Raw genomic sequence first — 26,812 nt, 5'->3', positions numbered from 1 at the left:
GTATTCCCCTGCCTCTTAAGGTATCTATCCCCTCCCCCATATTTTACTCTTCTGATTTATTCAAGAAAGACAGCATAAAAGCATCTTATTAGCAATTCTTATCCAGGAAATATGAGCACTTAGGGTCAATTGAAAGGGACCTAAGAGAAGGAAGAGCCCAGAGAGAATGTCATACAATTAAAAAAAAAAAAAAAAAAAAAAAAACCCAAACCTACTTCAACAACAAATCAACAAATAGTTATGGGTATCATTTTGTGTAAATTTGAATGATCATATATTTAAAACATCTTTGCAATTGTTTCATTTTCTTTCTCTAAACATTTTCCCACTTCCATGAACCTTTATTCTAATGCTTAAAAATAGTACAAACTCATCTAAATTGTAAGAGAGGTTTGAAAGCAGTACAGCTAAGGGTTTTGCTGTTTTACAAATCTTGAAACTGAAAATGCTAAATAGACAGATCCTTGTTATAACAACTTTGAGGGAAGGTAGTGTTGCCATCCTGGCAGATGTTTTAAGACTGTTCATTTCCTCCCTTCTTCATCAGGGGGATCTGTGGAACATGCTAAAAGGCAGTTAGCATGTGGATGCCTTAGTGACAAAAGCTAGATTTCTGTCAGCAGCTCTCATTAAAGCTAGCTTTTAGCCTGTGCCCTCATCATGTGCCACAGATTTAGTTTTGGATTAGCAAATGCTAATCCACATGTAAACGCTCTCTATGATCCACACACATTAAGCAATCTGATTACACTCTTTTAAGTGTATGTTTCAACTCCTCTTTTTATCCTTAATTAATTTTAGGAGCTGTGAACAAATTCACATCACTTGTGTTTTTCCTAGTCAGCCTAACTTCTGACCAGGTAATCTATCAAAGCCCGGTCTCCCACAGCAATCTTGGAGAATCTGGAAATCCCCTGATCTCTCCTCGACTCTAAGGACAGGGCCTTTTGTGCGCATAGTTCTTACAAATTAAAGAACTTGACTAACTTGAGGAAGAGATCATAAAACGTCTCTCCTAAAGGTAATTGTTCATTTCAGGCACTCTTCAGAAAGGTTTTTAAGCTAGTGCTGCATCTGATAGGGTCAGGGAGGATAAGAACGACCCTAGAATGTGGGGGCTTATCGCCCGGAGATGCCTCCAGTTGAGCTGACAAATCTCCGAAGTGGGAAATAGATTTCCCTCCACAGGGCCTCGGCGGGTGAGAGAAGGAGGGGGATGGGCAGGGGCCATCAGGGGAGAAGTCTCCGGCCTTTCCACGTCTCTCAACACCATCCCCCCCAGCCCCCGCCTCCTCCGTCCCAATCCTAAACTAGCCGGCGGGAGAGGGGCCCTGGGGGCTGGCTGGGCTGGAGGCTTGTGGCCTTTGTGGCTTTCGTCGACGGTGGCGCAGAGGCAGAGGGGGCGGGGGCGCGGGCCGGGACCCTCAGCCGGGGCTTGACCCCCAGGTGCATTGTCCAGCGGGGCCCGCCCCCTCTCCCTGGGGCCGCGACCTGGCCGCTCCCGGCCCCGTCCCGGCGTCTCCCTCCGCCGGCCGCGCCGACCTCCTGGTCCCCGGACCAGGGGCCAGATGTAGAAAGTAGTCCCCAGGCCGGCAGTAGCGGCGCTGTCCACTCCGCCGCCCCCGCCCTCTCCAGCCGCCGCCTCACTCCGCCCCCAGGCCGGACTCTCAGGCCCCCTGCCTCGCGCGAGCGAGTGTCCGCGCGCCAGAGTCGCCACCACAGCGCCCAGCCGCGCCACGCCACGCGGGTGCGGGAGCGGGAAACCCAGGCTGTGTGCGTGCAGCCGCGGCGCTGGGAGCGCCCGGAGGCGGGGGCGGCAGGCGGACAGCGGCTGTGGGGCAGCCGGGGAGCATGCCCGTGTAGCCCTGCTGAATGGCGCCTTCAGTACGACCCCTCGCCCGGCCGCGGCCGCCGGGGATGCCGTTCCGCGCGCTCCTGTTCCTGCTGCTCCTCGGCCCCTTTCCAGGTGGGCGCGCTTTCTTCTGCGGTTCCCCTCACCCCGACTGTGGGGAGGGAGCAGGAGCGAGTGGGATGGAGAGGGAGGTAACTGGGGGCGTTGGGGGAGAGTAGCGGAGTCCTCCGTGGTGGCGCTGACCACCGGCCCCTATCCCCTTTCTGCGGCCTGTCCGGAGCCGCGGGCTAGAGGCGCGGGTGACCGCAGGCTCTGCCGGTCGTGGGCATAACTGTGGGAGCCTCTCCCCGCCCACGTCCTCTGTTGCCGAGCTCCCTCGGCTACAGGCTGCAGGGCCATAGCGGCCGCTGTCCACTCTCGTCCCTTCCTTCTCGCGCCATTGTCCCGGCTCCGGCCGCGTCCCCGCCTCCGCGGCCAGCCGGGACTCCGCGCCGCCCGCCCGCCCGCCGGGGCCGCGGCGGCCGCACGTGGCTTTATTTATATTGTTTCCTTAGTGGCAGCCTCGCCGCGCAGGGGGCGCCGCGGTTCCGCGCGGCTTCTGGTGTTTGCAGTGGGGGTTCCCCCGCTTTTCAGGGCTGGGGAAGGGAATAAGGGAACTCAGTGCCCATGTCCACACTCCATTGCTCCCAGTTTTCCGGGTCCAAGTCAAGCCAGGAGATGGGAGGCCAGAATTGCAAAGAGAAAGGTTGAAAGTTGCTTGGCCCCCGAGGGACCGGGAGAAATGCACCCGAAGCTGGGAAGGAAAGTGCCTAAATAGAATTTATTTCCTGACTTTAGATATTTGGGGCAGGACCAGAGGTGTGTACGGATTTGAGGGTTCCTCCAACTTCAGGGTTAGTCTTGCACAAATTTGGGTGAACTCCTTTTTCTTTTTTGCTTCGTTGTTGGTTTGCTCAGGGAGAGTAAAAAGTGTAGTGGCTGGGGAGGAAGGCGGAATGTAGGAGAGAGGTTTTAAGGGGAATGGATTTTTATTTGTTTATTTACAAAGGCTGGAGTTTAGTTTTTTTCTAGAGGAATTAATTTCAGTTCGCGTGAGAAAAGGATCAAAGTCAGATGTGGCTCAGAAACACAATGGGCGCCTTCCGGAGTGGTCAGCGCAGCGCAAGGTTGTAAGGGTGACTTAGGTCGCCCTGGGCATACTTTAGGGGAAGTCGGGAGCCCGGAGCATGGGGTTTCTGAGGATCTGCCTTGATCAGAAACAGAGAAATCATTCCTGAGGCTTTGCAATCATGGATTCAAAATGACAAGGAGAAAGATGGAACTCACACCCCAACTCCAGCCCCTAACTCACTATTATCCCCAATCAATATGCAAGACTTTGGCTGGCTCTTTGCTCTGAAAGCAGGAGGTAACAAAGTATTAGTGGTCATCCAGTGCTTTATCCTAGCTGGGGCCAGGGGCGATGTGTATGCTTAGGATAAAGCATTTCCTCTGCTCTGATAAAAATGTGTATTGGTTGATTAAGCAATCTCCTATCCCTATTAGACAGTAAGGACCAATTAGTCACGCATTTTTTCCAACAGTTGGTAGTTCTAAAAAAGTGAAATAAAAGTTTCCTAATCCGATCACCCACTGAGTACAAGCAGCAAGAGTTACCAACTTTTCAAAGTCTATTGTTTGTCCTTTAAATACCTAGCTGGCTCTGCAGAAATTAAGTAAATGGATTTCTTTCAAGAAGAGGAGACAATCCCCGCTGTAAAAGGGCAGATAGAAAAATGCAAACTTGTAATTTGTCACAAAAGATAAACGCTCCTCCCAAAGGAGTAGGTGCCAAGGGTTCCAAAAACACTTCAAGGGACAAGGAAATAAACTTGCTTGTTCACAGAGTTGGAGTTTTGCTAATGATTTCTTGTAAAATTAGACTTTTACGACTTACTCTGTTCAAGATCTTTTTGACAAGCTTGTAAAAGTAGCAAACAGCTTGTGCTCATGAGTTTTCCTGATGATTTTGAAACTCTAGCAAGGAACTTGAGAACAGAATTCTTATAAGGCATAGAAGTTATTGGAATCTTCCTTTGTACTTTTAGTGTAAATGTTGCAGGGTGATTTCTCTGATTTGTTGAAAGATTTGCTAAAACTTAGGTTGGTTTATTAAAGTGCTTGTAAGTTAAATAATATGGTCAGTTAAACTTTGTCTTATACCCTGAATATGTGTTTTACAGTTGCGTGTTAAATGAATTATACCTATAATTCTGGATATACCTTTCTCCTTTTTTCCTTATAGGAGTGTGGTGCATTAGTGAACTGTTTTTTATAAAAGAACCACAGGATGTAACTGTCACAAGAAAGGACCCAGTCATTTTAGATTGCCAGGCTCATGGAGAAGTTCCTATTAAGGTCACATGGTTGAAAAATGGAGCAAAAGTATCTGAAAATAAACGGATCCAGGTTCTTTCTAATGGCTCTTTATACATCAGTGAGGTGGAAGGCAGGAGAGGAGAGCAGTCCGATGAAGGATTTTATCAGTGCTTGGCAATGAACAAATATGGAGCCATTCTTAGTCAAAAAGCTCATCTTACCTTATCAAGTAAGTGTTTAAGATTTTGGTTGTTGACATTTTTTGTTACTACATTTTGATTTCTTGATTTATGAGTATAATACTAAAAGTCATACATGAAGAAATTGGAAATAAAGGCAAAAATGCAAAAAAATACATAAATTTGAAAACAGAAGTCATTAGGTTTAGGACACAAGTGACATAAAACCTGATAGAGGTGACTTTATATAAATTTCAAATGTTCGCCCTGGAAGAATTGGATGTGTAAGTTTGGCCAACATAATAAAAGTTTGTTCTAAAATTTCATCTTTTAGAAATTAGCAATTAAATAAAAACAATCACAAGTAAACCTGCTTTGTAGATGACCCTTGAGTGCTAAATCTTTCTTATAGCTCAACCTTCTATTTCTCTGACTGCTTTTTAGATCACCCATGTTGCTTTTTAATTGTAAGGCAGGGCATTGGTCAGTAACTCTCAAGCCTTTGAAGTATGCCTGTTTTCCTGCTGGGAGGGAAAGAGATTAAGGCCATTTCCATATTATGCCTAATGGACTTAAACCAGATCTGCTTATTTTTTCCCCCCAGTTGTCATAAAGTTTGCTGTCTAATGATTTCCTTTGTATTAACCCCATCAGAGCAGCCATTTGTCCAAATGATCCATTGCTTAGTGGTTGACCTGGTAACTTGAGTGTAATGATTGGCTCAGGACAGGTAGGGAACTCTGCTTCCACTGAGGTTGCTACCTCTTCAGGTCATCAAACACTATTTCAATATTGGAAAACAAAATTGTATCTTAAAAATAGGATTACAGGTATTCTAGTTATGTGATTTTGTTAATCAACAAAAGATGGATTTTGTACTGTACCTATAAATTGATTGTTTATAAAATGAACAACAGGTAAAGAGGGTATTCTTGAGATAAGGTGCGATCTTTTGGCAATAGTCTTTTCAAGGTCTTTATAATTGGAACTTAGGATAGTGGCAGGACTTTCCAAGATAAATTTAATTCTAGTAACTCGGCCATAATTATGCTATCCTCATATTAGTAATTATTAATTTATTTTGTACAATGATTGTAGAAAATACTTTACAAAAAATGATTTTTATGTTGAAAAATGGCAGAAAATTAGAAGTTTCTAAATCTGGCCCCACCCCACTCCTGCCAAAGAAGAACATAAACCTGAGAGGATTTCTGATATACTTACCTTCTTTCTGGTCTTTTTTTTTAATCACTGGAATTATCCATTATTTTTATATATGGAATTATCCATTAAAATAATAATGAAAAACATTATTTTCATTGATTAATGGTTTTTCTGTGCAGTACTATTCACAAGATAGTGCTTTTATCAGTTCATTTAAGTTTTCTGTAATGTAAAATTATTCTATAGGATTCTGGTTTTTCCACCTTTTCAGGTTTGTGGAATCTTGGGTTTTCATACTCAGGAACTGTAACTTGTATTACCTTTGGGGGAAGAGGTTGGAAGTTGAGGGGGTGGGCAGTGGCAGGAAAAGATGAAGCATTTGTCACCATCACACTTTTGTAGGACCTCATGAGAAGCCTGACCGAATCCTAGGGCTCCCAGGAACACCTTTGAAAGCACACAGAGCTGTCTGATTTCATAAACAAAGCCTGAAAGATGTATGATGGATGTAACAAATATACATTAGTACTAGAGGCTGGAGATATACCTCTGTGGTAGAGCATGTGCTTAGCATACATGAAACACTGACTTCAAGACTCAGCACACACACACACACACACACACACACACACAAGTACTAGCTTTTTAAATCTTTAGATTTTTGTATCTTTATAAAATTTCACTAATAATAAGTAATTAGAGGTAAATCATTTTGAAGGGTATTATGGTAAAGGTCACTTCATATTATAAGGACCAAAAACTTTTCCAATGAAACTACTATAACATTGCTTTGCTATATTACAGTTTCCAACTGTAATCAATTAGGGACCATGTTCTTCAGATGCACATATTTTATTTAACCTTGAGGAGGTGTTTTGCTAGGAAAATTCAGTCAGTATTATGAATTTAAAATACAAAATGTATAGTGGATTTAGATTTTTCATTAGAAATATGAAATTTCTTAGAGATCCTGAATTATCAGTTAGTTTTGATTTCTAAAGATGTTATCTGGAGTAAACAGAATAGGCATTAAGTGGACATTCTGTTTTTGTTTTTACTTTTGGAGCTGATTCTCCCAGTCATTGATAACAGTAGGGTACATGTATATGCTTTTTATTTGCTTAGGGATTTTGTAAGCCAGCATATCTTTTGGTTCAGAAATGTAATAGTACAGTACCTGAAATTTAAAGCTTTAATTTGTGCAAGTTTTAGATTTTTAACACACAGGCAATCCAATCTTGGTTTCTAAACTTAGGAACTAGAAGCTGAAAGTTGCACTCTAGGCAAGAATTCCATTATTCATGTGTAAATTAGGAATTCACAGGGTTAAAAGGTTAGAAACTGGCCAGGATGAGGTTTACCCTTGTGATAAAGAGCAGATGACCCTCATTCATTGGCCAAAGCTTTCATGTAGCTCTTCTGCAAAGTTAGTTATTGCCATGAATTGTTCTTGAGGAATGCAGAAATTCAAATGTGAACAGGCCTTTCCTTAAGTGTCTCTATGGAGCCTTATCTCCCAAGCACATCAGAGCAGGGCTGCAGGGACAAGGTTCTTCCCCAAAGGCCTGGAGGCTTTGCTTTCCTGTTGTTCATCCAAGCACAAAAGAATTCATCTAACTTAGTTTTGCCAAGGCATCGTATTTTTAAAGGAAAATATAGGGTTAAAGTAATATTTAGCTTTTTTTTAAAGGTAATCTTTTTAATTGATATCCATTTTAGCTGTTTTTTTATGTAATTAGAAGGGAGTAATGTGGGAGACGCTTTTTCTAGTTGTGTACAAGAGTAAGAACAGAAAATTAAAACATTCCTATAGATTTGAATTTTTTAATTTATCAAATCAAATTTTCACTTGTGTGTGTTGTCTTCATTATATAAATAATTTAAATATTTTAGGAATTAAAAATGAGGGAATTAATGTTTCTTCCATTCTTTAATGTTGAAATAAGATAAATTCCATAGAAAAGCATTAGTGTGGTAAAACAGTCTCATATTTCAACAAGTTTAAATTAAGATAAGAGACATTTGAGAGAAGTAAAGGGAGGAGGAGGGTTGTGTTCTGTGATGTGTAAAAGACTGGTTGTAAGCTAGTGATTGAACAGGAAGTTGGTTGTTTATTTCCTTTCCATAAAAGGTGGAAATTGAAGTCCTAGGAAGAGGGAAAGGGAACATAAAGTTGGCCTGTATTCCCTAGGTTTTTCATGACTGTTCACTTGGGCATAAAATAATACTTGATGTGAGCATTTATAGCTTGAAGAGCATAAAAATCATTGTAACTGATTTTTTTCATTCAAAATTTTGAGATTAATTCTGGCATCAGTAAAGTTGTTAAAGAGTGCATTTCAATAAGTTTAAGTAGCAAAAGTCATTTCCTTTAGGATATAGGTTGGTTTTCATGAATAAAATGTTTATCATGTAGGTTTAAATTAAGATGAAATTTAAGGTGTTTTGTAGGATTAATGAACAACTGTCCTGTGGGTATGGTTTTCTGTCTTGCAGAGTAATTTATAAATTATAGTCCAGGGTGGGTGCAGCTTAGTGGTAGAGCTCTTGAATGTCATGTGTGAGGCCCTGGGTTATATCATCAGCACCGAAAAGAAAAAAAAAAGTCCAATGTTGGTTTTTAAATGTGAAGTTAAATATATTAAAACATTTTAAAAATTATGTTTTTTAAAAAGAGGGTAAATGGTGTATTGAAAAGGAAATCATAGGAAATATGAGATGATAGCTCGGGTTTTATTAATGATTATAGACCCCAAAAGCAAAATTTTGCTATAATGTCACTATTTTATTGACATTTATAGATGTTGTAAGGACAGTCTTTTACCTGTGTACATGCTTCTCCAAGTCAAGCTGTTAGCAGTTACCTGACCTAATTCAGCAGTGCTAATACATAAGCTAAAGTTGTTTGATTTTTGGAAAAATAAGACAGAATTCAGATATTCAGAGAGACCATTCTGCTAACACTATATATAAAGTCCTTTTGATGCTTTCTGGTAAAGAAAAATCACCTTAAAAAAAGAGAGGTGACATTTTTAAAAAAGTGTATGTTTTGACTTAAAAACGACCATCTTGCATAAGTGAAATCAAGAAATTCAAGTTGTATTTATAGTTCTACAAACTTACTTACTATGACACTGTTTTTAAAGTCTGCCTTATTATCTCTGGGTAATGGAACCAGTTTTTCCCACTTTTTTCTTGATTTGTGGGGATTATTTCTCATTTTCAGAAACCTGTTACACTATCTAAATATACATTGAACAAATATATATTATATAATGTAATATATATAGGTGTGTGTGTGTGTGTGTGTACACATATGTGCAAAGCAGGATCCAGTAAGGGATGGAATCACATTTTTCTTTGAGTATTTAATTTTTTTTTTTATTCTGATTTTTAATGGAACTTTGAAAGGTACTTGGTATGCCCCCTTCTGTCCACTATCTCTGGTAATTCTAAAGAAAGGGTCTCACTCTTAGGAGTTGTTTGCACAGGGATTTGTTGTCATTTGCTCCCACATTTAACAGCTGGGCCTATTGATGAAGTCCAGAGCAATTTAAAAGAATAGCAAAAAACAAATCTTTTAAACAGGGCTTTAGATTAAAAGAGTATTTCAGTTAATAAATCAAATGCATTTGAGGTTACTTTTTTTGAAAACCATGATTCTTTTTTTTTACTTCATATTTTAGAAGTGGTTTTTATTTCTCATAAACAGGTTGCTTAGTTAGTTCATTACTTCCAGCTGATAACGACTAATTATATGAAAACTGAGGTTGAGTCAAGTGTTTTGTTGAAGATCCTACTTGAATTTTAGAAATAACTTTGTTCTAAAAGAAATCCTAAAAACTGCCCCCAAACTAAATTTTCAGTGTTAGTCAAGTCAATTTTAATATTTTTAAGAGTTTACACTGTGCAGACTCTTTATTAAGGCACTTTTTAAACTCATCACTGAAATTTTGGTACAAAAGAAAGGAAGAGGAAGTTGTAATCATTGAAGTAGTACTTGCATTTGCCTCTACATGGTACTCTGCACAGAGTGAGCCTGCAGAAAATAGTTGGCAATAGTGATGTACAAAATAGGTAAAAATGTACCAGATTACCTTTCAGCAGCTGTAGTTGTGAAGCCCAGTGAACTTCTGTAGGGATATGTGTGCAGAGGATGAAGGCATCATCCTTACAAAAGTCTCTGACACTAATCTGACAAATTCTTTCCTGACTTTTGCATTCTTTGTTTTTTTTTTTAAAGCTTCTGATTCTTAGAAACTGCATTTGATGAGTCTTTAAAAGCCAAATTCATAAAGACTGAGCAGAAGGCATAAATGAAAAATGTTTGTTTCTTTTTTCAGTTTCTTAAAGGTTTGCCCTTCTCTTGTATTTAGAGATATATTTTTAATAGCTTTTGCAATTGTAGTAGCTAGGTTAATCAAGAGACTGTTGAGGAATGCAGTCATTGTTCAGGGTTCTGGTTTCAGATCATATCGTTAGTGGGTTTAGCCCTTAGGACTTATTGAAGGGAAATTTTCTTTTTAAAGCTTACTTTATGAAACTATAGTAAATCCCTGTCTATCTAGAATGGTGTAACTGTTCTTTTTTATTTCATTGTTGTGTTTTATGCTGCTTTATACGGATGACTTTAAATAAATTGTTCTTTTCTCTCTTTTTTTTTTTTTTTAACTCTTAGTACTGCTTAGAACCAGTTAGCACTCAATGATTTATCTTGTACTTTACCAATATGTACCTTCCCCACCACCAATAAAACAGAAGAATGTTTGGGCTGGGGACCGCATTTCTAAGGGTTTCCTCTGCCTTGGCATTTTGGGTCCCATATGTTGTATGATGTGTAGCAGCATCCCTGGCTTCTGTCCATTTGATGCTCCTCCTATTTGGGACATCAAAAAATCCATGCTGGGAGGCAAAGTCACCTTTGGTTGGGAACCACTGATATTTCTGAAGGTACTAGGAAACTGAATGATGCTAGCTAGGGCTGTTAGTACTTTAATTGTTTTTGTCAAACTTTTGATATCTGATCTGTGATAGGCTTCCTTTTTATTTTTCTCTTTTTGTTGTTTAATAGCAATGCTAATTTTTTTTTCTTATTTATTTTTGGTGGGATTCTTTTTTGTCTTTTCTCTTTTTGAACTGGCGATCAAACCCAGGGCTTGGTGAATGCGAGGCAAGTGCTTTGGTGCTGAGCCACATCCCAGCCCCCAAGTTTTTTGATTAGAGAACTATTCTTTAAATATTATAAAGGAGGCTTAATTTAAAAAAATAGATTTGAGTCATTGTCTAAGTTAGAATAATAGTGCTTCTCTTTCCCTTTTTTCACACACAGTACTGTTCGGGTTTCATTTTTCTGTAGTCCCATTCACTTTTATTTCAATATTTTAGATTTTTAAAATCTGATATCTAGTCAGAGAGTAAATAAAAATTTTATTTAACCTTGTTGACTCAACACTTTTGTTTCTTTGCAGTGCTGGGGATCAAACCCCAGGACCTCTTTGCACATGCTAAGCAGCAAGCACCCTACCACTGAAATGTACCCCCAAAGTTTTTGTTTTGTTTTGAACCTTTTATTTTCTTGATGTGAGTGATGGTTGTCAATAGTTGAAAAGATAGAGGCAATCTCTGTGTGTGGGAAATGTTAAGTAGAATTTATTGTGGAGAAAAGGAAACTGACTTGAACAGCCTATAGTGTAGCATTTTGCTTGTAGTAAGTGGTGGGGAGCTGAATGGTTAACAAATCTTTTTTTAAAATTTATTTTTTAGTTTTAGGTGGACACAAGATCTTTATTTTATTTTTATGTGGTGCTGAGGATTGAACCCAGTACCCCATGCATGCTAGGGGAGCACTCTACCACTGAGCCCCAGCCCCAGCCCCTGGTTAATAAATCTTTATAGCTAATTCAGCAATACCCTCAACTCTTGTGGGCAGAAGCAATTTAACTTCCTGCAGATAAAGATATAGAAATGGTAGCTTACTGAGACAGCATCAAGCATGGATAAAGCAAAAACAGTTAGAAATTATAGCACACTAACCAGTACACAGGAAGTTGCAGGTAAAAGTTCAAGTGGTTATTTTGAAGTATTGTTTTAGATTGCCTATTAGTGATGGGCAGGGATTTCAGTCTGCATCTTTCTAAAAAGACATCCCTTTTCGTGTGTACTGTTAGCTATTCACGCTAGGAAAAGTTATATGACTGTTGCTATGTGTTGCTAGTTGCTGTAGAGGCCAGTGACCACTGGTGGTCCAGGAGACAAGTAGAGATGATGGAAGAGGAAATGGTTTTCTACTGAGGGACTCTAGAACTGAGCAAGGCTGGCTCGACATTTAGCACCATTTTCATTCTATTCCACAGAATACTTGGCGTACAAGAAGTCATCAGTAGTTCAAAATAGAAAAGATGAATGTATTTAAGGAAAATTCTGCAACCAGTAATAGTATTTGTGTCAAGGAAGATTTATAATGTTCTGGATATAATATCTTCATGAGAGATGATAAGTTTCAATTTCTAGCAAATACAGTGCTGCTATATTTTTTAAGTTGCTGGAAGCTGTGATAGAAAAATGGGAAAAGTGACAAAGAGGAAGAGTAGCCAAGCTTTAGTGCTTTCTCCACTGCCAGTGTCTCATATGGCTTGACAAATCACTATTCTTCTGCTTAGTTGTCATATTGGTAAAAGTGGGTAACTGAGGGAAAAGGGGAGTAGATATTGAAGAACACATTACTCTTATTTTCAGAATTCTGTTATTGTAATTCAGTAAATATGATTTGGTCCAGTCATATTACCAGAGAGCCATTTAAATCACTAAGAAAAAAAGAATGAAAATAACTTGGCTACTGTTTAACTTGCCTTTGAAGGACTTCTATATAGAGAAAGTCTAAAACCAGTACTGATAATTTGGATTAGTACTATTTTTAAGAACCTAGAAAAATAGGTTACTTTGTCTGAGATGGGACAGTTCAGAATGATTATGCTGCTTTGAATGTTTACACACTGGTTCTACTATTAATAGTGTATTCTGATGTTTATTGACTCAGTGTTTATTTTCACTTAATAGTTTTTAAAATACAGTTGTAACTTCATCTTGAGAGTTTTGCTCATGTTTTTGTTTTAGAATTATTATTTTTAGTGTTTTTTGTAGCTCTGGAGGTTGAACCTAGGGCTTTGTGCATGACATGCAAGTGTCTTTGTGTATTTTTTTTTTTTTTTTTTGCTAGTGGGGGGGGGGTACTGGGGATTGAACTCAGGGGCACTAGACCACTGAGCCACATCCCTAGTTCTATTTTTGTATTTTATTTAGAGACAGGGACTCACTGAGTTGCTTAGTACCTCACTTTTGCTGAGACTGGCATTGAACTCGCAATTCTCCTGCCTTGGCCTCCCAAGCCACTGGGATTACAGGCGCCATTGCACCTGGAGTATTTGTGTTTTAATAGAAACAGATTATACTGGCTTCTCACTCCCACCAATTCCTATTAAGAATGATATGGTTTAATATTCCCAAGCTTTCAAACTGAATTAGGCCCTCTGATTGGATTTAAAGTAACTAAGATTAAAATATTGACCTCAAGATTTAAAATAGGAAAAATGCTTTGATGTTGGCATTACCGTTTTTTTAAACAAGAAATCACAGCTTTTCTTAAGTAATTTTGCCAGTTAAATGTGCTTATTGTTTTCTCAATTAAAAAAATTAATGTTTATATGTTCAAGAGAAGCCACATTCATGCTCTAAGTTATAATGACTTTAACATAATTTTAATTGAGGGACCACCTTTGGTAAAGCTGCAAGATTATTCGAAGGATTATTAAAAGTGATCCCAGGGATGGAATATGATTTCCTCAAAGCCTGAAAATATCTTTACCCAGATGATTTAGCACATTTTTTAGAAATTTGTGATTAACATGAAAGGAAGGATATAGACAGAAGCAGCTTTGTGAAATTAAATTTTCCTTTTTTTTTTTTTTTTTGCTAGTGGGGATTAAACCCAGAGGTGCTGTACTCCTGAACTACATTTCTAGAATCCTCCCCCCTTTTTAAAAATGTTGGGACAGGTTCTCACTAAGTTGCCTAGAATGGCCTTGAACCTGCTACCCTGCTGCCTCAGCCTCTAGAGCTGGGATTGCAGGTGTACATCTGGCTTAAACTTTATTTTAAGTCCACTAAGATGTGGACTTGGATACTCTGATATTTAAAGATAAAATTTCAATGCTTAACAAACTCTTTACAATGAGAAATTATAAGTGGATCAAGTTGGTCAATAGGGATGTGACTGGTTTCTTAATAAACTAGAATTAACTCTACCATTTTTAATCAGGATAGAAAAAAGCTGACGTGTTTTCCAGTCAACTTGCAGAAGGGGACATTGAGTGTGGGAAGGAAGAGAGGAGAGACAAAGAAAATACATTAAAATTTCCACTGATCTCCAAGCATTTAGATTTGTTAAGATAATGGCAATGAACATTTTGAAGAGAGAACCTGAAAATAAGCTAAAACTTACCCTGAAATCCATAGAGAGTCCTTGAGGCCTAATTTGACTTGCATCATCATTTCTTCTTTTACATGGAATAAAGATCTCAACTTTTATAGTCTTTGAAATTTCTATTTCGCACATTAGAAATGTAAAACAGGAAGGGGAAGGGCCCTTTCTCAGGTACTACTAGATGTGAGACTAGCGCTTAGGTTTTTGGATTCTAGTCATGAATTTGCAGTGCTTAAATAAAGCTTTCCCTCTGTAAGTTGTGTGGAAATGTGTCTTACCATATTTAAATATTTTATCATCAGATCCAAAATATAGAAAAGAGAATGGTACAGAATTGATATGGATATTAAAGATACATCTTAATTTATCTTTAAAAAATATGACCATTTTTATGTAACTCCTTTATTACTGTGTTTGTATAAGGTTATTTGTTGTTGATGTAGTAAATAGGTAATTGTTAAATAAGTCGCTGATGTGTCCTTATTTTTATCTCTCTTATAATGCTTTATAGAATTTATTTTCTTGTATATATTCTCAGTGCAGGGAGATTAAGCTTCAGTCCTTTTAGAGGTTTAGCATTTGTTGACATAGCTGTCCCAGTGGGACTTTGATCTAAAGCAGCAGTTTATTTTATTTTTTTCAGTGGTTTATATTTATTATTATTATTTTTGCTGCAGTGCTGGGAATCAAACCCAGGGCCTCATGCATACTAGGCAAGTGTTCTAACGGCTGAATTATATATCCTTGGCTCTAAAGCAGTGGTTTTCAGCCTGTCTGAAGAACCTCTTTAGTTTCTGTAGTCAGAAGGCTGAGATTTAAATAAATGGCTGAGCACATGTCATTTTTTGCATGGAAAGAAGTCATAGTGACAGCCTATGCTCAGCTTGGGAGTTTTAATGAAAGTATGTAGTTCAGTGGATTTTGTGCATCTGTCACTAATGTGTAATTTCAGAATATTTTCATCAACCCCTGAAGAAACCTGGTATCCATTATTTGTCACTTCTTATTTCCCCCTTCTGTCTCAATAGATTTGCCTATTCTGGATATTTTATATAAATGAAATCATATGATAATGTGATCTTTGTGATTGTCTTCTTTCCCTTAGCATGTTTCAAGGTTTATCCATGTTGTGACATGTATTAGTATTTCACACATTTTTATGGTGAAATAAGTTTCATTGTATGGATATATGAGATTTTGTTTATCTATTCATCTATTGATGGACACTTGGATTGTTTCATCTGCAATGAACATTGGCATACAGGTATCTGTTTGGGTCTCTATTTTCATTTCTTTTAAGTATTCACCTAAGAGTAGAATTATTGGGTCATGTGGCAGTTCTGCATTTAACTTTTTGAGGAGTCACCAAACCATTTTCCACAGTGCCTGTGGTATTTTATGTTCCCACCAGTAATGCCAGAGAATTGCCAGTATTTATATATCCTCATCAATGCTCGTTATTTGCTTATTAAAAAAATCATACCTGGGTATGGTGGCACATGTGTGTAATCCCAGTGACTTGGAAGGCTGAGGCAAGAGGATTGCAAGTTCAAGGCCAGACTGGGCAACTTAACAAGATACTGTCTCAAAAATAAAAATGGGCTGGAAGTGTAATTCAGTAGTAGAGTCCCATAAGATTCAATCCCTAGTACAAAAGAAAAAAATACACATATTAAACAAATACTCACTATATGGTGTGTGTGTGTGTGTGTGTGTGTGTGTAGTATATATTTGTTTGTTTGTTTTAACCTAGTAGGTGTGAAGTGGTACCTCATCGTGATTTTGGCTTTGCATTTCCCTAATGACTAATGATGTTGGTTTCCGTTTGTGTACTTACTGGCCAGTAGTATGTCTTCTTTGGAGAAATGTCAATTCAAATCCTTTGCCCATTTTTAAATTGGGTTTTGGTCTTCTTGTTGAGTTATAGGAGTTTTTTATACTTATTTTTTAGTTGTAGCTGGACACAATACTTTTTATTTTACTTGTTTATTTTCATGTGGTGCTGAGGATCAGACCCAGGGCCTTGCACATGCTAGGCAAGCTCTCTACCGTTGAGCCACAACCCCAGCCCTGTCTTTTTACTTTCTTGATATGTTCTTTGGTGCAAAAAAAAAAAAAAATTCTATTTTGATGAAGTCCAGTTTATTTATTCTTTTGTTGCTTGTGGCTTTGGTGTCATATATAGGAATCTATTGCCAAATCCAGTGATGGGGGATGTAGCTTCATGTTTTTATATAGAGAGATCCAGTTAACCTGGCACTATTTCCCCACAGACTGGACTTGGCACCCTTGTTGATATAAATTAACTATATATATATATATATAAAGTTTATTTTTAGACTTTTATTTCTGTCTCATTGGTCTATATGGTTTTTCCAGTACCACACTATTTTGATTATTGTAGCTTTTTAGTTAGTTTATAAATCAGAAAACGTGAGTTTTCAAACTTTGTTCTTCTGTTTTAAAATGTTTTGTCTGTCTCATGCAGTGGAGCACACCTGTAATCCCAGCAACGAGGGAAGCTGAAGCAGGAGGCTAGTTTGAGAATAGCCTCAGCAACTTAGTGAGGCCCTCAGCAACTTACTGAGACCCTAACTCAAAATAAAAAATAAAAAGGGCTGAAGATGTGGCTCTGATAAAGCATCCCTGGATTCAATCCCAGTACCCCCCCCCCAAAAAAAAAAAAGAAAAAGTCTATTTTAGTTATTCAAGGGTCCTTGCAGATTATATTTCTGCATAAAAGGTTGTTTGGACTGTACTTAGTGAATAGAATCTGTATATGACTTTTGGGTAATATTGACATCTTAACAATATTCAGTTTTCCAATTCATGAATGGCATGCCTTTGCATTTGTTTAGGACTTTGTCTTTTATCAGTTGTGGTAAAAGTTATTGTGTAAGAGCAGGAATATTCAGAGGTGAAATGATTAAATTATGAGAGCTGTTACCTAATTGGTCCATTCTAATTTGAGTGGATTAAGTAGATGGTAACTGTAGGCAAGTAGGGCATGGCTGGAGGAAGTAGAATCACTAGGGATGAGCCCTTGAGGATTATAGCTTATCTCCCTGGCTCCTTCCTCTTTTTCTCTGCTTCCTGGCTGCCAGGGGCTGAGCAGCTTTTCTCCACTGCTGCCCTCTGCCATGGTGCTGTGCCTCACCTTGGGCCCAAAATGATAGAGTTGGATGATCATGGACTGAACCTTTGGAACTGGGAGTCCAAAATAAACTATTTTCTCTAAGTTGGTCTTGTCACGTGTTTTGGTCACAGCAATGTAAAGCTGACTGCTGCAACAGTATTTTATAGTTTTAGAATAAACTTTTGGTGAAATTTACTCCTATGCATTTTTTTATTCTTTTAGATGTTATTGTAAGTAGAATTGTTATTGTTTAAATGTCTTTTTCAAATAGTTTATTGCTGGTACATATAAATACAATTGCCTATTGTGTTTTGGTATTATACCCTGAGTTCATTTATTAATTTTAGTAGCTTTCTTGTGGATTTTTTTTTTTTTTTTTTTTTTTTTAAGGATCAGATCACCTTGAATGATACAGTTTTATTTCTTTATCTCCCATTTGGATGCCTTTTATTCTTTTTTTCTTGTCTAATTGCTTTGGCTAGAACTTTTAGTCCACTGTTGAACAGCAGTGGTAAAAATAGGTATCTATGTCTTGTTCTTGATCAGGAGAAAAACTCTCATTTTTTTACTGTTGGGTGTAATTCTAGCTGTTTTTCTGTAAATGTTCTTTATCATGTTGAAGAAGTTCCAATCTATTCCTAGTTTTCTGAGAATTTTTATCATGAAAGTATATTAAATTTTTTCAGATGCCTTTTTTGTATCAATTAAGATATGCTCCTGTGCTTTGTTCTATACATAAATTATTTTATTTTATTGATTATTATTATTATTTTGGTTCTGGGAATTGAACCCAGGGGTGCTGTACTACAGAGCTACATCCCCAGCCCCACCTTCTTCTTCTTTTTTTTTTTTTTTTTAATTTTGAGACAGAATCTCCTAAGCTGCTGAGGCTGGCCTTAAACTTGTGATCCTCCTGCCTCAGCCTCCTGAGTAGGTGAGATTACAGGTGTTTGCCACCATTCCTGGTGATTAATTTTTAAAAGCTGAATCACTGTTGCATTCCTGGGATAAATTCTACTTTGTTAGTTTTATGGTTTAGAGGTTAGAACTGTGAGAGTGAAGCTGAAACTATAAAAGGGACCCCAGGATGTTAGAGAGAAGAAGAAGAGAGATGCTATGTGGGCTGCAATCAGCAAGGCCATAGGGGCAGGACTGCCCAAGCCCTTTGAAACTTATATCAGTACCATTGTGTGACTCCGTAGCAAACATGGAGCTACAGGATTTAATGTTTGCTCTGTTGGGTTCTGGTCTTGCTTTGGTTTGCATCTTCCTGCTGTTTCCCTGTTCCTCCCTTTTGTAATGGGAATGTTTGTGCCATTGCAGCAAGTAAATATATAAGTTGTTTTTTGATTTTTACAGGGGCTCACAGCTAAAAGTTGCCTGAATCTCAGAGGAAATTGAACTCAAGCTCTTTTGAACAGTGCTGGAACTATTAAGACTATGGGAACTCTTTCTTGGTGATGGACCAAATAAATTCGCATAGTGGGATGGACATGAGCTTTTGGGGCCAGGGACAAAATATTATAATTTGCATCTTAAATGTGCCCCAGAGGCTCAGTGTTGAAGGCAGTGTTAAGAGGTGGGGCCTTTGGGAAGTGACTTGGGTCATCAGGGCTCTGACCTCATGAATGGAGTAATCCTCTTATGGATTCCTAACTAATAGGCTCTTGGAAGTTGGGGAAGCTTTAGGAGGTGGGGTGTAATTGGAAGAGGTAGGTCATTAGGAGTGTGCCCATGAAGGGTATCCTCTTCTTATTCTTTGCTTTGTGGCCACCATAAGGGCTTTGCCTCAACACATGCTCCCTACCATGATGTCTGGCCTTGTCACAGGCCCACAGTGATGGGTCAAGTGACCGTGAACTGAAACCTCTGAAACCCTAGATTAAAATAGATCTTTCCTTCTTTTAAGTTGTTTTATTCAGATATTTTATCACAGAGATGAAGATATGACAGTTTTTGGATTTGGTTTACTAGCAGTTTGTTGAGATTTTGCATCCATATTCATAGAGGATACTGGTCTGTAATTTTCTTTTTGTGATGTTTGTCTGCCTTTGGTATTAGAGTGGGTGGGGTAGAATGTTAAGAATTGTCCCTCCCACTCTGTTGTTTTGGAAGTTTGAGAGGATAGGTATTTTTATTTAATTCTTCTGGAATGTCCCTATGAAATCATCTGTTCTTGCTCTTTTCTTTGTTGGAAGGTTTTGGGTTACTGATTTAATCTCTTTCTCTCTCTCTCTCTTTTTTTTTTTTAGGTTTGCTTTTATTTTCTATTTCTTCTTGAGTCATTTCAGGTAGTTTTGTGTCTTTCTTGAAATTTTTCCATTTCACTTATTATCATTTTAAAAAAATCCTCTAAGGTTGCTAGTAATCTCCCCACTTTCATTTTTAAAGTTATTTATGTTTTCTCCTTTTTATTTGTCATTCTACCTAAAGTGCTGACAATTTTTGTTCATATTTTTCAAAGAATGAACTTTTGGTTTCGTTGGTTTTCTCTGTTCTCTATTTCATTTATCTACTCTATTTCATTTGTTCACTCTAATCTTTGTTGTTTCCTTTCCTTTGCTAGCTTTGGATTTAGTTTTTACTTTTTTCTTTACTTCCTTGAGTATAAATATAAATTTAGCTTTTGATTTGAGATCATGCTTATTTTTTTCCCCCAAATGTAGACATTTTTAGCCACAGAGTCTGAGTACTACTTCTACTTCATCCCATATGTTTTAGTAGATTGTATTTTCATTTATCTCAAAGATATTTTCTAATTTCCTTTGTGTTTCATTTCTTGACCCATTGATTGAGTGTTCTGTTTAATTTCTGTATATGTGTCAATTTTCCTGTTTTTTTTTTTTTAATTTTTAGCTTTATTGTAATTGGGGGAAATTTTTTTATGATCTTAATCATTTAAAATGTATTGAGACTTGTTTGTGACTTAACGTATGATCATTTCTAATTAACTTTCTATGTGCATCTGAGAAGAATGTTTATTCTCCTATTGGGTGGAGTGTCTTTATATGTCTGTCTCTCTTTTTTTTAAATAGAAGTTATTTCCAGTGTTCTTTTTTTTTTTTTTTTTTTTAGTTGTAGTTGAACACAATACCTTTATTGATTTATTTACTTTTTAATATTAATTTTTTAGTTTTAGGTGGACACAATATCTTTATTTTACATTTATGTAGTTCTGAAGTTCGAATCCAGTGCCTCATGCATGCTAGGCGAGCACTCTACCACTGAGCCACAACCCCAGCCCCTATTTATTTATTTTTAAGTGGTGCTGAGGTTCGAACCCAGTGCCTCACACATGCTAAGTGAGTGCTCTACCACTGAACCACAACCCCAGCCCATATATGTCTGTCTGATTTAGTTTGTTTATAACATTGTTCAACTTTTTCTTTTTGTATATGGGGAGATTGGGGGGAAATACTGGAGATTGAACCCAGGGGTACTCTATGCTGAGTTATATCCCCAGCTCCCTCTCCTTCTTTAGTTTATTTATTTATTTATTTTTGAGACAGGATCTTGCTAAGTTGCTGAGGTTGGTCTTAAACTTGTGATACTCCTGCCTCAGCTTCCTAGTTGCTGGGATAACAGATGTGCTTAAACAACCAGCTTAACTCTTAAGGAATTAAGGAGGGCTGGGGTTGTAGCTCAGTGGTGGATTGGTCGCGTAGCCATGTGCGAGGCCCTGGGTTTGATCCTCAGTACCACATAAAAATAAATAAATAAAATAAAGGTATTGTGTCCAACTACAACTAAAAAAGTAAATATTAAAAAAAAAGGAATTAAGGGATAATAAGTATAGGCCAGGCTCTTCTCTTTTCCTGTTTATGAAAGTCTTTCTTTGTCTTTGAGCGATTTGATTATAAATTAATTCTGTGTCAGTCTCTTTTAGTTTATTTACTTAGAGTTCATTGAATTTCTTTCATCAAATATGAAAAATTTATAGCCATTAAATGTACTAATATTTCTTCCCTTTTCTCTTTCTGGAACTCCCACAAAGTATATATTGGTTTGCTTGATTGTACCTCATATGTCCCTTAAAATCAGTTCTTAAGATGAAAATGATGGGGAGGGGCATCATTTTTCTCTTAAGACTTCTATTTTTGTCTTTTCTTTTCATATATATTCATTTGTTTGTTTGTTCGTTTGTGGGGGCTGGGGATTGAACCCAGGGATTCACACATGCCAGGCAAGCTCTATTACTGAGTTACATCCTCATCCCTTCTTTCATGTTTTATTTTAAATTCTCATTTTAAAATATTCTTTACCTGTACTATTATCTTAAGTTCTTGAGGTGCCACCCTTCCTTTTCTATATGTCTGGTAATTTTTCCTGTTGCAGATTGTTTATGTGATCTGTAGGTTTTATTTATTATGAGCTCTTTTTTGATAAATTGCTGCAGTCCAGCTGCAGCAAAATAACCGGGGGGTGACAAACAACTTGTGTACATTGATATAGCAGGAGTGGGAGCCGTTTATTGTAGGACAGGAGGGGTATATATACATTACACACAGCTTATCTTAATTAACATAAACTAGATACAGCAGTCAACCAATAAGGAATCTCCACACTTAGTGGCTCGCTGGCGTTACTTCACAAACCACTCCCTCTGGCAAAATGCCATGCGCCATCTTGACTTGTTTATAGACCCTAACAATAAATATTATTATATCTAATATTATGGAAGTTTTGGTTTATTTTGGTGTGCTCCAAGGTTTCATTAGTCATGGATCAATATTTGTGTTAATTAATTTTTTTTCTTTTGATACCCTGGGGTGCTTAACCACTGAGCCATATCCCTAGTTTCCCTTGTCCCACATACCCCCTCTTTTAAATTTTGAGACAGGGTCTTGCCAAGTTGCTGAGGTTGACTTTGAATTTGCAGTCCTCCTACCTCAGCCTCCAGAGCCCCTGGGATTATAGGTGTGTGTGACTTTTTGGTTAATTTTTGACAATACTAAATTGGTTGTAATAATCTATCATGCACACAAGTGTGTGGTATAGGCCTGGGGTTTTTTGTCATGGGAAACATTTTTTTTTCTCATCTATAATAAAACCTCCTAATAATTTTGCTGGCGATCTGAGGTTTTCTACGGATGTAGTCTCCAAGGGTTTCCATGATTCCAGCTGTATGACTGTTATCTGTGTTGTGAAGGAACAAAATCACTTTTTCAGCTAAGAGGCCGTCAGTTCTTATATCCATTTATGGACCACCATGGCTTTAGTCCAGAAGTATACTACTCTGACCTGGTCCTTAAAATTTTGTTAGTGGTGATGGTAGTGTGTTTTCAATATGCTCTGTATGGCATGTCAATGTGATTTTCGTGGGAAAGAGCATCTGTGTTTACTCAGTCTATCATTTTACAGGAATTAGAATAAAGGTGCAGTCTTCAGGAATCTCTTCCTACCTTGGAATCTACATGCCTAAACTCTGAGGACTTTCCCAGCTTCACTTCTCTGTGTATTCCTGGCTTTCTTTATTTTAGTTGTCAGCATCTATCCCAACTACTTTTCACGTTGCCTTGTCTCAGTACAAGTCCAGTCAGAGCTATTTTTAAGGGCCTTTGGCTGAAACTACCTTTATTGCCAGAGCACCCAAGAAAACGATTGGCGAATTGTAGGATCTGATATACTTACTAACTGATTGAGAATTCTGTGCTTAGGTTTATTTTTCATTTAGCATAGTCATTCATTTTTCCAGCAAACATTTATTGAAAGTCTACTTGGCTAGTCCTTGAGAATGACTTGATTAAAAAGGAAACAAACAAAAATCCCCAAACCCCAACAGCAACAAAACCAAAATTGTCCCTCAGTGATAGGTTAGTGGAAGAAAGAAGTTCAAAGATAAATAATTTTTTTTAAAATATTTATTTTTTAGTTCTCGGCGGACACAACATCTTTGTTTGTATGTGGTGCTGAGGATCGAACCCGGGCCGCACGCATGCCAGGCGAGCGCGCTACTGCTTGAGCCACATCCCCAGCCCCGATAAATAATTATTAAACCAGTATAGCTGTACTGAAGTAGAGTGCACCTTTGGTAGAGCTGTTTATGTGTGAGATGATTTCTTCCAAATTTTTATTTCGGAAGTTTTCGCATATGCAGAACAGTGAAGGAATAGAATAGTAAGTACCTGAATGCTTTTTGCCTAGATTTCCAGCTCTTAATTAATATTTTGCCACAATGACTTCATCCTATTCCTTGTCTTCAAAAAAGTAAGTTGTAGACATCATGACACTGCCCTGCTAAATACTTCCCCATGCATCTCCAAGTCTGGGGAGACAAAGAGATGATGCCTAAGTAAATTTTAAAGAAAAATTAGATTTTAATTAGATGAAGGTAGTCCAGTAAGGAATAGTAGTAAGTAACCAAGTGTTAGTGTGGAGTAATACGATGTTTGGTGTTTCTGGGAAGTAAAATTTAAGGAAATGGTGGCTAGAATACAGTTGAACATGGAGGTAGTGTCTACTTAAGGAGAGATTCATTATATACCATATGCCATGTTAAGGAACCTGGAATTTAACTTGTGTTTGATGAGGAGTTTCAAGTTGGATTGGTCAGATTTGTGTTTTAGGTTGATCCCACTGGAGCCTGTGAGGAGAGAAGTCAAATGAACAGGGCTGGAGGCTGGGGCAGCCGTGTGCCTAAGAGCTAATAGGAATGTGGACTGGAGCACTGGTAAGGGGATGAATAAAGAATAAATTTGGGGTTAGAATTAGGATTTGAAAATGGCAGTACTTATGGGGTTACGTGTAAGAAAGTGGGGGAGGAGAAGCTCAGGATAATGCCTATACTTCTAGTTTGGGAGACATGGTGAATAGTGTTGCTACCAGCTGACATAGAGATTCAGGAGAAAGAGCTAATACAGAGAACAAGATAATGAATTTTTCATAGAAAACGTTAGTTTTAAGTGTCTGTATAATGTCAGGTAGAGCCTGACATCACGTAGCAGGTAGTTCAAGGAAAGAACTGGAGTCAGGAGAGGTGTGGCCTAAAGACCCTGAACTGAGTATCACCTGAGTTGCTGGTGTTCTCAAGCAGGAGGAACGTGCAGTGCAGCAGTGGGGGGAGGGCTGAGAATCCACACCCACTGCAAGGGACAGCCCCAATTGTCAGGAAAGTAAATGAAAAACCAGGAAAGTACAAAAATCACTGAAGCCAAGGGGGAAGTTTCAAAGAGTAAATGAAACATTAGATATAACAGAGTTCCAGAAAGATAAGATGTGAAAAATACCCTTTGAACCAGGTTACTGGAGTCTTAAAGCAGTTTCCTTAGAGGAAAACAGACACCAAATTTCAAAATTTGGTGTCCTTATCAGTGGAATAATTTTTCATGGTTTTAATAAATCCCAGTGTTATTATTTTTAACTTAGAAATCATACTCTACTATGCTGTGATTCAGTAGAATAATACCTTTTTGTGTTCTCATGAAACTTTTATTAGTGTCATTATAATTATCAGAAAATTTAGTTAATGTAGTATAAAGTGTTAAATTGCAGTTATATTTTATGTGAAATAACTGTTACCATATATAATTCTGCCTTGGGCAACATTGTCTTTAAAAATAACATTCATTGAGTATATGAATCTATTAATAGGCATTTATCATTTATTCATTAAAGTTTCTTGTGTCATCTATTAAACTGTTGTTCAAATATACAAATTCTACAATATGTAAAATTCTAGAATTTTAGCCTATCAGGTCATCTTCTGGAGAAAGAAAGCTTGAGTTAAAACAAATTCATTCTTCTTGTACTTTGGCTAATATTAGTCTTGCAGGTATTTTTTTTTTCTTTTCTTTTTTTAGTTGTAGATGGACACAATACCTTTATTTTATTTCTTTTTTATTTTTTTAATATGGTGCCAGGAGTTGAACCCGGTGCCTCATGCATGCTAGGCAAGCGCTCTGCCACTGAGCCACAACCCCTGCCCTAGCCTTGCAGGTATGTTTATGTGATATGCCAAATATAACAATTTCTCATTAACTTGTAAATATTTGAAATATTTTAATAAAATAAAAGAAGACAGTGAAAACAAACAATTTCTCAACTTATTTTTGGTTGTCAGCATCTATCCCAACTACCTTTTTTTCTAAACAATTCAGTTATTCCGTGTTAATAAGTACCTAAACCAATGTAGCTGTTTAAGGGACTGGTTTGTAGTTCTTTGGTAGAATGCCTGCTTAGCATGCATGAGGCCTTAGTTTCATTCCCTAGCACTACAAAAAACAAACACACACACACACAAAAGATGGTTTAAAGGTGTGTATATTTATTCATTTTTATTTTTAAAGTATTTTTTTTAGTTGTGGATGGACACAATAACTTTATTTTTTTCCCTTTTTTTTTAAAGAGAGAGAAAGAGAGAGAGAATTTTTTAATATTTATTTTTCAGTTTTTGGTGGACACAACATCTTTATTTTATTTTTATGTGGTGCTAAGGATCAAACCCAGTGCCCCATGCATGTCAGGCGAGTGCATTACCGCTTGAGCCACATCCCCATCCCAACTTTATTTTTTTATACGATGCTGAGGATCAAATTCAGTGTCTCACACACGCTAGGCATGGGCTCTATCACTGAGCCACAAAAAGTGTGTATATTTATAAAACCAATTATATATGTTAGTGAAATTCTTTATGAAAACCAGTTTGAGTCTTAAGAGGCCTATTGTTGTAAACAAGATATAGCCATAGTATTTGAGGTCAAATGAAATTATTGTATTGAAAACTTGCCTAATATTTTACAGAGTGTTTCTTTTAAGAAAGAAGAACAGGGGGTTGATGTTAACTTTAAATTTCTGGAGACTTCATCTATGATAGTGAAATTACGATGATTTTAAAAAATATAAAACAGGGGAAACAAAACTTTCTTCCTAACATAATAGCAGCAAGTCTAAGGAATAGAAAGACATTTGGCTCCTCAAACATGTTGTGTCCTACTACATAATAGTCCACTAGATTAAATGAAATTATTGATTTCTGCTTCATTACTGATATAATAATAATGTCCCTCATAGAATCGTTTTCCCTCCAGGATAGGATCTTGTCTAGGGTCAGGTATCATCTGTAGTTCTTAAGTTGCTTTGGTTTTTATTAATCTAGAATTTCCACAGTTTTTCTTTCATCACATTGCTCTTTTTGGAAAATATCCCTCAACCAACCCCCTGGCTTTGCTTATTATTATAGAACATTTTCAGTTTTGTTTGTCTTGCTTTCTCCTGATTAGATTTGGATTATGCATTCTTTGCCAGAAAATTAAATAGATAATATACTTTCCCTAAGGTATCACATCTGGAGGTACATGATGTTTAACTGACTCTCATTGGTGATATCAATTTTATTTATTTACTTCCTTTTTAAAAAAATTTCTTATACGTGACAGTAGAATATATTTTGACATATCATACATATGTGGAGTATAACTTCCCATTCTTGTGGTTGTACATGATATGGAGTTAACACCCTTCGTGTATTCATATATGAAAATAGGAAAGTTATGTTGTTCAATTCATTTTACTGTCTTTCCCTATCCTATGCCTCCTCCCTTTCCCTCACTCCTTTCTGTCCAATTCAGGGAACCTACACTCCACATCCCCCCTGTTGTGAGTCAGCATCCGCATATCAAAGAGAACATTTGGCCTTTGGCTTTTTG

At 37.5% G+C, this 26,812-nt stretch overlaps 1 protein-coding gene across 1 annotated transcript in view; it reads left to right on the top strand.

The window, feature by feature from the left end:
* The first annotated feature begins 1,872 nt into the window (after positions 1 to 1,872).
* The window catches only part of Prtg (protogenin), a 123,104-nt gene continuing 98,164 nt past the window's right edge, over positions 1,873 to 26,812 (top strand). The window contains exons 1-2 of the mRNA XM_027926201.2: positions 1,873 to 1,966; positions 4,137 to 4,439. Coding sequence (XP_027782002.2) covers positions 1,873 to 1,966; positions 4,137 to 4,439 — 397 coding nt within the window. The remainder of the gene's footprint in view (positions 1,967 to 4,136; positions 4,440 to 26,812) is intronic.

This window comes from Marmota flaviventris, chromosome 2, assembly GCF_047511675.1.
Source record: "Marmota flaviventris isolate mMarFla1 chromosome 2, mMarFla1.hap1, whole genome shotgun sequence".
NCBI classification, from domain to species: domain Eukaryota; kingdom Metazoa; phylum Chordata; class Mammalia; order Rodentia; family Sciuridae; genus Marmota; species Marmota flaviventris.
This window is presented reverse-complemented; position numbering and strand designations above follow the sequence as displayed.